This window comes from Protopterus annectens, chromosome 7.part0 (genome assembly GCF_019279795.1).
Source record: "Protopterus annectens isolate FY-2018-M chromosome 7.part0, PAN1.0, whole genome shotgun sequence".
Taxonomy (NCBI): Eukaryota; Metazoa; Chordata; order Ceratodontiformes; family Protopteridae; genus Protopterus; species Protopterus annectens.
The window spans coordinates 1,379,934,254-1,379,946,563 of record NC_056739.1 but is presented as its reverse complement, the minus strand read 5'-3'; the positions used below and the strand labels follow the sequence as shown (position 1 = coordinate 1,379,946,563).

At 43.0% G+C, this 12,310-nt stretch overlaps 1 protein-coding gene across 1 annotated transcript in view; it reads right to left on the bottom strand.

The window, feature by feature from the left end:
• The window catches only part of SHQ1 (SHQ1, H/ACA ribonucleoprotein assembly factor), a 2,222,560-nt gene that overhangs the window by 1,277,933 nt on the left and 932,317 nt on the right, over positions 1-12,310 (bottom strand). Inside the window, exon 6 of the mRNA XM_044076401.1 lies at positions 11,877-12,001. Coding sequence (XP_043932336.1) covers positions 11,877-12,001 — 125 coding nt within the window. The remainder of the gene's footprint in view (positions 1-11,876; positions 12,002-12,310) is intronic.

Sequence of the window (12,310 nt, the reverse complement as noted above, 5' to 3'; positions counted from 1 at the left end):
ACACACACACATACAAAGAAAACAGAAATTCTGAGATGTACAGTAAAACCTGAATATACAAATATATTATGTCCTTCCACTAAGGACAGTGGGAAAAATGCTTCATATGGATAGGTAATAGGATCATAGAAAGTTGCTAAGCTACTGGCCCTGAAGCACTTACAAGCCTAGCCAAGAATTTAGCCCATGCTCCAAGTCACCACCCGATGCCCCTGTCCAGCAGGGACACAGATGGAATCCCAGGGGTGTATTTTCTGTTCTCCATCTAGTTATCCAGGTTGCACTTAAAAAGGGTTTATGAGGTACTCTGCTTGACGTGGAAAGAGAGTCTATTCCACAGAAGGGGAGTCTTTGGGACACAAATTTGTCCTGCCAACAAGTCACAGACCAGGTTTAGGTCTCGCGTGCGAGTTACTTGAGTAGAGCTTGACTTGCCGATATGCAGCAGTCCCATCAAGGTGGGGTCTGAGATTGCTTTGTATGCCAGACAGAGGTCACCTCTGTGGAGTCTGTATAAGACTGAGTAGAGGGACGCGGCTTTTAGCCTGTGTAGGGTAGATGTTTGAGGCCCTCTATTCTCCTGATGAAGAACCTCTGTGGTCTCTCCAGCTGCTGCATGTGCTTTGTGAAGTACATGCCGAATGGGGCGTGGTACTCAATAATGGGTCTTACAAGGGAAGAATACAGGGATGTTATGACCTCTGTGTCCCTGGATGAGGTACCCTTTTTAATAAGGTGGGCCATGTAGAAAGCTTTCTGTACAAAAAGAGGCAATATGGTGGTCAAAAGTCAGTTTGCTATCAACTTGGATGCCCTAGTCCCTTGTGACTGATTGTGTGCTTAGAACCTTATTATTAATGTGATAATCTGTGGAGACATCATTCTCCCCAAAGGGGACAACGATGCATTTTTTGTCATTCAGTTTGAGGCCATGTTTCTGGCACCAGTCATTTGTTTGGGTGAATACCTCTTGGAGGATGTTCACATCACTAAGGGAATTGATGACAGTGCCCAGCCTGCAATCACCTGCAAACTTGGTCACCTATAGCCCACTGGTTTTGGCCTGCACCTCAGAAAAGTATATCTCAAACAGAGGCCCCATGACTGATCCCTGGGGTACACCACTCATTATGGGTCTACTGCTTTCTGGTATTCAGTTTTGGTCTACCTGAAGAAAGCAAATTACATCAGTGTAGAATAAGTGACTGCGTAGAACTAGTCATGTAACTTTCGAGCATTTGCTTGAGGTTTGACTGAACCGAGATCCTTTCTTGCTGGATAGACTGTCTGTACTGTACAGAAAACAGCTTTTCTTTCATCATTTGGATTAGCTGGGATAATCAAACTTGAAAAGCAAAACAGTTTTTCTCCCATCATTTGGATTAGCTGGGATAAACAAACTTGTCTTGGTTTGTAAGGAACTTGCAAAATGAGCTCCTCTCGTCAGTAGTACCACTGGGATAAGTTAAGCTCTTGAGCAAAAATGTTCCAAGTGTTTGTTCATTTGTGAGGCAAAAAATAGTATGTTGACTGAGGAGCTCTAACATGAGCAGACAGCTTGTCATGGAGCCATGGGCCTTCTACATAGGGTCCAGATGCAATGAAAAACTTATCTGAGTCAACATTGTGATGGTGGGTCCACTGATGCCCATCTCAACCTACTGGAAACTAAAGTCAATGTACTTCTCAGAATTTTTGATATGGCTATAAAACTAGACCATGCTCCAAATAAGCAGCAAATATTCTCAACCTGCTATTTCTGTTTCCAGTACTGAAATTGTGTCTTTCTGTTTTTGTAAATACTTATAAATTGCACATCATGTTGGCATCAAATGTAACACCCTTATGTTAAATGTTTAACATTTCAACAGTCTGTAGAGAATTATCCAGATGTGAACCAGTAAAGTGTACAGCACTACTATTTGCATCTGTCAGCTGTATCCAACAGAGAAGCACTTTAGATTGTTGCTTTCTTTGTTTCCATGTGAAGTGAATTTAAGTTTATATACTTCCCATCACATTGTCTGGCCAATAAGGAAATCCTACCACTAAGGATCAAGGAAAAAAGAATACAACAAAAATAATGTAGCATTATCTACAGGTCAGACAATTTGGGGCAGAATATAAAAACATTTGTCATTTCATCTGATATAATAACCACAAAAGCAACAAACTATTTCCAAGGTGGCTGCAAACCAATCAGCAGCTTAATTTCAACTCTCCCAGTGTGGAAAACACAAAAATCCACCCACAAGATAAAATCAAACACCCAAAGAATTTGAAGTCATCAGCAAAGTTGTAATTAAAAAGTTTAACATGCTTTCATTCACCAATTCAATTGGGGAACTTCATCAGATATAAATTACCTCAGCACAAATCCTTAAAAATTACAGTACACGGCTGTCATCTTCTGGCTAAAAATCAAAATTACACACCATAAGTTTTATCTCTTAGTCATTGAATTCAGATACATCTTCAACTAATTAATCATATTGAAAGTATGAATGAATGAACATTGTACCCTACTTTACATTTTATATTGCTTGTTCCCTTTGTTTCTCTTCCTTTTTTCTTTATTTTTTCATACAGTGCTTGAGGCCTTTGTAAATTTTGTATATAGTTTGCTATTTTGTTGTTTAAACGATTGTTTTAAAAATCAATAAAAAAACTTTGAACAAAAAAAAATTACACACCATAAAATACAAAGAAACAGAACCAAATACATATTATAATTAATCTAAAACATTTGTGACAATGTGAAATATTGCCAGCTATGCCAGGAGAAGTAGGGCAATGGATGTGTAACATATGCCAATGCAGCTAGCTGGAATTTAGTAAATAATTGTATGTTATTTGAATATCAAAGTGATTTGTACAAATGCTTGTATTGAAAAAGTATTTGTAAAGTTTCTTGTGTTAAAAATGTATCAACAGTGTGTCTGGCTGGACAGAGGAAGACCTGTGTGTGTATTATTGTAACTGTTGAAATGTATATATTGTAACAGGATACTGGAAAAGAAGAGGTTAATCTCAATCAACCTGACTTTGAAAAACAGCAAGAAATTAATTAATTTAGGCCACAAATATTGTATCTTACAGTACTTATTGCAACCAGAGACAAAATGTCTGGGAAAACAAGCACTAGGAAGCCTTCTATATTGTCTTTAGCACTGAACTAATTGCTACTCTGGAAAGGGAGAAGTTTGAAATTGTTTTATGACTTCCAGAAGCTGCATCAGATCTTAGCAAGTTCTGTGTGTGTATTACTGACACATATGTTCTAAATCCTGGCACTTTCTAGGAATGTGGGGTTGCATGGGAACCAAAAGTCAGACGACCAGATGTATGTGATGTCATTTTGTAATCTATCACTAAAAAAGAAGTCATTTCTTATCATAACGTTCCATCTGTGTTGTAGATCTTTGTTCATTCATTACAATTAGGACTTCAGTTCCATCCTCGGAACCGATACGGACGATTCCAAGCTTGCACCAGCCAAAAACTCTCAGCCAAGACCTACCCATAATGCCCCCTCTCCTAGTTACTCCAGATCGAGTTTGCCCACCCCTATATAATAGAGGTAGTAATAGAAAAATAGTAGAAGGCTCTGTCTAAGAAAATACCCTAACCAGGAGTTCCTAAAGTCCGCCAGAGTCCAGGCAGGGGGAAGGAGGGCGGGAAGTAATGAATGAACAAAGATCTACAACACAGATGGAACGTTATGGTAAGACATAACTTCTTTGTCTGATGTTGTAAATCTTTGTTTATTCATTACAATTAGGACAGAGTCCCCAGCTACTTGAGTCCTGGGTGGCCCTAAGGAAGGATATTCCTGAGCACCATAGAACCAAAAGATGCTCGTCCCCTGGAGTCCAAATCCAATTTGTAATGAGAGATAAAGGTATGAGGTCTTGCTCAAGTGGCTGCTGCGCAGATATCATCCATAGAGGCTCTGGAATTAAATGCTACAGAAGTAGCCATACATCTGGTAGAATGAGCCTTTATTCTGGAAGGCAAGGATAGCGTATTCTGTTGGTAGATAAAGGTAATGACGTTTCTAAGCCAGGAGGATAAAGTCACTTTGGAAACAGGTTTACCCAATCTGGGTCCTGCAAAGGCCACAAACAATTGATCTATTTTCCTGAAAGATTTAGTCCTGTCCAAATAACAACAAAGTTGCTGATGCACATCAAGGGTGTGCAAACGGTACTCCCCTCTATTAGAATGCTGAGGGAAGAAAACCGGCAGGTCAATAGATTGGTTAATGGAAAATCCAGAAATGACCTTGGACAAGAAAGAAGGGACAGTACGAAGAGACACCCTATCCATGTGGAAGATTAAGTAAAGTCTCTTGACACTCAAGACCTGCAGCTCAGATACCCTTCTCGCTGAGGTAAGTGCTACTAGAAGTAAGGTTTTCCATGACAAAAACTTTAAATCACATGAATCAAAGGGCTTGAAAGAAGGACCTGTGAGAGACTGAAGCACCAAAGTCAAGTCCCAGGGTTCTAAGACAGGCTTGACCGGGGGGGGTTTAACATGTAATACTCCTTTCAAAAATGTCTTGCATAGGCAGTGTGACATAATCGAAGAATTATCAAATCCATTATGAAAACTGGCGATAGCTGCTAAATGTACAGTGATTGTCGTAGATGCTGAGGCTCCTCTGCATGTAAGAGAGTAGTCAGGTATTGAAGGATCTTTTGAACAGACATAGAGAAGGGATCTATGTTCTGATCTTTGGCACAAATAGAAAACCTAGTCCATTTACTAGAATAAACTTTCCTGATGGAAGGTTTGTGTGAAGCCAGAAGAATTTCACGTACAGGAGATGGGATGTCAGGCAGCCTGGTAATCATTGGAAGTGGAGGAACCAAGCTGTGAGCTTGAGACGCTGAAGATTCAGATGAATCAGTCCCTGAGGATGAGATAACAGGTCTTGGGAATGATCCAGGATCTACAGGCTGTGAATCAGATGAGGCCATAGAAACGGGAACCAGACTTGACGGGGCCATTAGGGGGGAATGAAGATCACTTTGCTTCTCAACCTCTTGAGCTTTCTGGAGAAATTTTGGAATGAGGGGAAATGGGGGAAAGGCTTACAGAAGACCCGGGGGGCCAATCGTGCGTTAGAGCATCCCTTGGGGGTTCCCTGAGGGGGTATCAAGGCAAAGTAGCTTCTGCATTTGTTGTTTATGGGGGAAGCAAACAGGTCGCAGCAAGGCTTGCCCCAGCATTGGAAGATCCGATCCGCTGTTACAGGGTTGAGAGACCACTCGTGAGGCATCAGGATGTTCCCGCTCAGATTGTCCACAATAATGTTGGAACTCCTGGGAATGTGCGTTGCTATAAGAAAGCGGTTGGAAGCTATTTCCCAGTGCCAAATCCTCATGGCTTCCCAACACAGAGGGTAAGACCTGGTTTCACTTTGCTTGTTGATATACCAGACGACTGCCATGTTGTCTGACTGAATTGCAATGGTCCCAGAAGGTAGGGATCCATGGAACGCTTGCAACACTAAGAGAACTGCCCTCAGGTCCAGGACATTTATGTGCAAATTTGCCTCCATGCGGGACCAGGTGCCTTGGGCCGTCTTTCCCTGGAAATGCCCCCCCCCCCCACCCTAACACAGAAGTGTCCGTGGGCTGTGGAAGACAGAACAGTCAACATCAAAGATTTGTTTGTGGCTTCATCCACCATAGCATTTCTTCCTTGCAACAGTTTGTAAGACGTACCATGTGGTCGAGTGGGTGAGTTAAAAATGACCATTGTGAAGAAAGGAGCCACTGCAGGATTCTCATGTGCAGCCTCGCCACTGGTACTAACATAATGGCAGCAGCCATGGAGCCTAAGAGTTGCAGTACAAGGCATGCTGGTACATAGGTCTGAGGAAGAAGGTCTTGGATTTGGTGTCTTATTTTCGAAAGCCTATGAGGGGGGGGGAGAGAAGCTTGACAAGATGTTATGTCGAAGACTGCTCCAATAAATTCCAGGGTCTTTTTTGGGGACATTTGAGATTTTTCCTTGTTGATTGTAATCCCCAAGCGGAGAGCAAGACCTTGAGTGTAAGAGAGGCTGCGGACTAGGAGATTCCTGGTCGGAGCATTAAGGAGCCAATCGTCTAGATACAGAAACATCTGGAATCCTTGTAGTCGAAGATGAGCTACCACAACTGCCATACATTTGGTGAACACTCGGGGGACTTTCGAGAGACAGAATGGCAGTGCCCTGAAATGGTAGTGATTGGCTCCCAGCCGGAAGCGGAGAAACCTCCTGGAGTGGTGATCCATCTTTATGTGGTAGTACGCATCCTGGAGGTCTATGGAGCGCATCCAGTTGTCCCTTCCCTAGGAAGGGGAGAAAGGACTGTACCGTGACCATCTGAAATTTTTGAGGTTTGATAAATTTGTTCACTAGGCTGAGATCCAGGACTGGTCTCCAGTCCCCTGTCTTTTTTGGCACTAAAAAGAAGCTTGAGTAAAACCCGGATACTGTCTAGTCTGGTGGGACTGGCTGGATGACTGTTTCTTAGCAGCTGTTCTATTTCTAAGGCTGCTAATTCCCTCTGATTTTGTGGTACATCAGGGATTCGTTTGACGGGTCTGGGAGTTAAATTGAATTGTATTTGGTAGCCTCTGGATATTACTCTCTGCACCCAAACATCACTAGTAATACGTTGCCAGGCTGGTAGGTCCAGAGAAAAACTACCCCCGACTGCTTCCAGAGGAAAGCAATTGGGCTGTTGCTCAGGAGTGCTGGTAGGATCTGCTGGAGAAAGAAACTCTAGCGCCCTGGTTACGTGGACCCCCTCTACCCCGAAAGGGGCGTCTTCCAGATGAGTTGCCCCCTCTTCCCCGGGGGGATTGCTCACCATGAGAGTCACAAAAAGATCCTTGGAATTTCTTGAACCACATTTTCCCTCCCTTCTGGTTCCTGGAGTAGGACCTCTGGGGGTTGGAAAAGCATATGCCCACAGCAGACAAGGTCTTTCTGTCTTTCTCACTTTGTGCAAGTGTGTCTCGTACTTTGGGTTCAAAAAGTGTAGATTCATCGACAGGTGCATTGATGAAGGAAGATTTAAAGGGGTCTGCAAAGTCACACAACCGCATCAAAGCTTTACGTCTCATGACAATGCCTGCTGCGGCAGCTCGAGCTGCCCCCTCGGTGGTGTGAGATATCAAACGCATCAAGGAGTTTGAGATGGATTCAAGGGTAGCTAGCTGCGTGGCGACAGTGTCATGCACCTCATTGGGCAGTACCCTCACCAAAGAGGAAGACATTTCAGAAATTAGGTCTCTTTGGAGGCGAGTGAAGTGTGCCAGATAGCTCAGCCACCAAATGGCGAAGGTCGCTGAAGCATAGGTCTGCTTCCCTAGTCTGTCCATGGTCCAAGACTCCCTGTTCGGCGGATGGACAGTGGAACTATCTTCTGACAGTTCCCCCTTGGTGGCTGCTGCCACGACCAATGAATCAACTGTCAACTGCTTGAACCAGTGGGGCTGGTCTTCAGGTGTAGATAAAATTTTGTCTGGCCTCCAGGGGACAGGTTCTAAGTTGTCCGGGGCCTTTCAGGCACGCTGCACAATGAGCTTAACAAGGTCATCTGCCAGTGGGGTCACCCAGGAAGTAGATGGCCGGGCACGGAAGGCCTGCAAGAACACTGATTCCTGAGAAGGGTTAGAGGACTTCCAGTCTCCCCGCTGCTTGAGGATTTTGAGAAAGTCTCCGAATGAGATGTCGTCTGGGGGAGACTGTGGGACCCTTCCCCCTCATCACAATCCGTGCCTTCGGTGAGATTCCTCCAGGGAATCAAGGTGCTTTCTCTTGCACCGTTTCTTCCGGGGTGGCTCCCCAGTGGGATCTTCTGAGGAGGACTCTGGAGAAGGGTTTCCCTTCAAATGAGGGTTTTGCAGCTCCCGTGCCTGGGATCCCAAAATAGGGGGGTTGGGACAGCTGCATACTGGGGAGGGGTTCTGATGCTAATGTCATTGGAGCTGACTGCAAGCCTGCAGAGGCAAGGACCCTCTCCAGCAGCTGGAAAGCAGGCCTTCCCGAGAAGGGATGGGAGCCCAGAACTGAGAAGGACAAGCTCGGAACCGGGGTCACACCCCGCCCTGAGGAGCCCACGTCCAGGTTTGGAGTCCCGAGAAGACTGGAAGCCGGAGCCATGGACATAGATGGTGCCAGCGAGAAAACTGGTACTGGGCTAGGTACCAAGGTACGGACGGTCCAAGCACTACTCCAAGACAGCATCGGCTCCACCGAAGCCGATGCAGCAAGGATGGTCAGTGCCAACAGGGGAAAAACTTCTGTCGGAGCCAAGACAGTATGCACCGGGGTAGACATCGGTACCGAGATATCCTGGACCTGGGTAGAGGCCAGAGGAGGATAAACAGGGGAAGATGTAGTAAAAGATTCCGAGGCAAGAGGGACGGAAGGTCTAGCTGGAATGGGCAATCCCCTAGCTGCCAGAAGCTGGTCCACAACCCCGCATTAGCCTAATTCAGAAAAACTCCTGGTGGGTCTAAAGGAGGTTGCTGAAGGAGAATCAGGTCTTCTAGAAAGGGGCTAAACCTCTGCCCCAAAAAAGGGTCATAAGTTGGAGTGTATCTTGTCCTTGGCAGATATTCGACTTTAGGAGCCGATGGAGCCGAAGTAACTATAAGCACCGTGACCGGAGATGGTGCCAAAGCAGGTACAGTCATTGGAGCCAATGTTGGATCCAATGATGGCACCGAAGTCAGTGGTGCCAAGGCTGGAACTGAAATAGGAGTGAATATCATAGACGGCACCAAGGGAGAAGATATAGAGCCTGGTGCCGAACAGGTCTGTGCCGAAGCATCGGAGAAGCACGGAGCCGAGTTGGTCCCATAACTGATGGAGATGCAGGAACCAAGTGACTCAGTTTTTCCTTATTTTTTTTGGTCTTTGGAGGGGGTGAGACCTCTGACCCAGATAGAGCCTCTGAAAAAGATGTCTTAAACCTTTTAAAATAAGCTTATTTTTACGTTCTGCTAGTGTACGATTACTAAAACTAGCACAAATGTCACAGTCAGCTTTAATATGGTCCACTCCCAAACAGTAGAGACGAGCGTGTCCATCTGAGTTGGGCATCTTACGCCCACACTTGTCACACTGTTTAAATCCCAACTTAGCTTTGTCTGACATGGTAAGGCAACAAGGCTATCCTAATAGAAGAAACAAAAGAAGGGATAGAAAAAAGTGAGAGAATACCAAAGATGGTATTAATAAATGCCACAAGTGGTAAGGAAGGGCCTACCAAAGGCAGGAGAGAGGGACAGTACCAACAATGGTAGAAATGTAATTACCAAGGTAAAGGGTAGGGAATAGAAGTAGGTTATAGGAGACAGTGAGAAAAGGCTAAATTGACTAAAAAATAAGAAATTTTGAGGAGAAACTACATTAAAACTCACAATTTTCCACTTAGCTTTGAGAGAGATGGCTAGCACGTCTGACGAGGAACACGGCAAACGAGATCTGGAGTAACTAGGAGAGGGACATTACGGGTAGGTCTCAGCTGATAGTTTTTGGTTGGCGCGAGCTTGGAAATGGCCGTATTGGTTCCGAGAATGGAACCGAAGTCCTAATTGTAATGAATAAACAAAGATTTACAACATCATATATAATGCTTTAATACTAGCTGAGACGGGAGTCTCACAGCAGTCTGGTTTTGTAACCTGACAAAGAAGGATCAAGAAGGATCTCTCACCTACTTCATCTTGCCTTACTCTACTAAGTGACCACTAGGGAATAATAATTCTTTAGATCAGTCAAGAAAATATAGTGAGATTAGTTACGTACTGTTTTTCTGTAACTGTGCGAACCTGTCCACCTGTTTTATTTTTAATATTTCCTGTGACAAACTCTGGCGTTTATTATAAACAGATTATTTGGTATTTTCATGTTCTTTTCTTACTTATTAAATATATTTAAACTTTTCATTGTGGCTGGTCTTTTAGAGAATATTTTAATCTCTGAAAGTACTTATATATATTTGGTGACAGCTCTGGCCTATCCTAAAAGCCTTACCACATTGGCCAAACACCATCATTTGTATTAATATTAATTTCACTCAGCATAATTAGGTGCCCTTGCAACAGCCTTAGAGTAGCTGGCTTTAGGGTGTCTGGTGGCGGTGCAACTACCTTATAGTCTGGGCAGAAGGGGACATAGCTAGTAAATCCGTGTCAGCCTTTCCCAGGTGTGTGTGTGTGTGTGTGTGTGTGTGTGTGTGTGTGTGTGTGTGTGTGTGTGTGTGTGTGTGTGTGTGTAAATCAAATCGCAAAGTGTGTGTGTGTGTGTGTGTGTGTGTGTGTGTGTGTGTGTGTGTGTGTCAGTTGCTTGGAGCAGGGACATGAAGCACTGGTTTCACAGAGAGGGTGCTAGAGGACTTGGCTTGGACACTCGGCTGAGGACCCAACCCTACAGCTGTGCCAGTGGGGAATCTTACTGTGGCTCTGGAAAGAGACACAGGGACCAGTCCCTGGACTGAATGTGTTCTCTGTATGCTCTTAAGGGAAACTGTGGTTGATACAGACAGCTGCATCTAGAAATACTGAGTGTATCCATTTTTGTTCCAAGTGAACGTCCCTCTCCAGTGACAGTGGTGAGGATTCAGGCGCCTTGATTACTGACCCACAGATCTCTAATAAATACCAAATATTACTACATCAAATTTGAGCCCTCTTAATCAATAATAAACTATTAATACAGACCCTATCATTAATGCCTGGGGGGCTAATTGCATCTAACAAAACTTGCCAGTACAAGCTCTCATTTTTCAACATGAGCTTCCCAGTTGGTTACCGGCTCTCTCAAAATAGGGAACTTTTTCCAAAATATTTTTTTTTTTAATACATACATTGTTCAGAATGTTTACATAATGTGTTACTGTTATCTTTCTTCTTAATAGCATAAACATGTTGGTAGATTCTAACTTTTAAAGCCTTTACAGTTTTGCCCACATAAAATGCTGACAAGTACTTTATTGGGTCAAGTATATCACTTCCTTTAAATTACAATTAAACTTTCCATTGGGATAAGCTAATCTGGAAAAGGTGCCTATAGCAAAATTGACACATTCAGAAAAACAAACCTACACTGAATGCAAGCACTGCAATTAAACATTTATTTCGCAACCATGTCGCCTTCCCACATTTGTTACCACAATTCTCAAATTTCCTTTTCAAATTTATCCCAGTTTGGTATACAAAAGTTGGATTACTTCCAAGAAACGTATCCAAACGCTCCACAGTAATAAGCTACCCCAATTCCTTTGTAGGGTATCTTTAACTTCCTTGGATGCTTTACTGTATGTAGCCACACACTAATGCCTCAGGGAAATTTTTTTTTACCTTTAGTCACTACATTATTCACATTACCTCCAGAAACATATAAATGGGAGTTTGGTTTTTGATCAGACAGATTTTGGTTCAGTTGAATGGGTTCCTTGTAAGCAACTTCAGCTGTCAGCTCACAATGCTTAGAGAATCTCTGTGAAACAGTAGGATGAAGGTATGCTACAGAACAAAACACCACAGAATGAACACAATTGTAGAAAAGTAGGAAATATCAAAAACTTGAACTGAAGCAGGAAATATCTAAAACAACAGTTCCAGACAGTTCATACTTTAAGTATTAATCTTCACAATACTTTTCACTTTGTAATGGGAGCCTTGATAACAAGGCCAGTGACTGGAACTTGGACTCGACCAGTTGAACAGCTTACAACATGTTAATCTACGAGCCAACAAAAATATGAAAATATCCATTGCATGGTGACACAAGCAAAGCAATATGATCAAACTGTAAAATCAATGTCTGCAATGATTACATGAACATTTTTCAATACCTACTTAAAGTTTCTTGTTTTTCATGTTCATGACAGTCTGCTTCATCTTTCTTCATCTTATAAAGATCATCCCACCATGGCTTATACCTCAGTAGTTCCTGAACTGCACCACTGTCAAAGAAGTCAGCACTAGAAAACAAATCAAACACCATACAAGTCAGATCTTTATTTAATAGTTTACAATGAATTCTAGCACAACTGCATGAAAAGAATCACAATGGATGGCATTCCAGTCACTGAATGCCCTAAATTAACATTTACATATAATATCAGATATACTGTAATTTGATTGAAACAATAAATGATATACTAAATGGCAATACAATAACACTGGCAGGGATAATAGACAAATAATCCTTTCTTCACAGCTAGATATGCTGATAACACAGTTAATTTCCTTTTTACCAAATATTTTACCCTCACGTTTAATCTCTAATC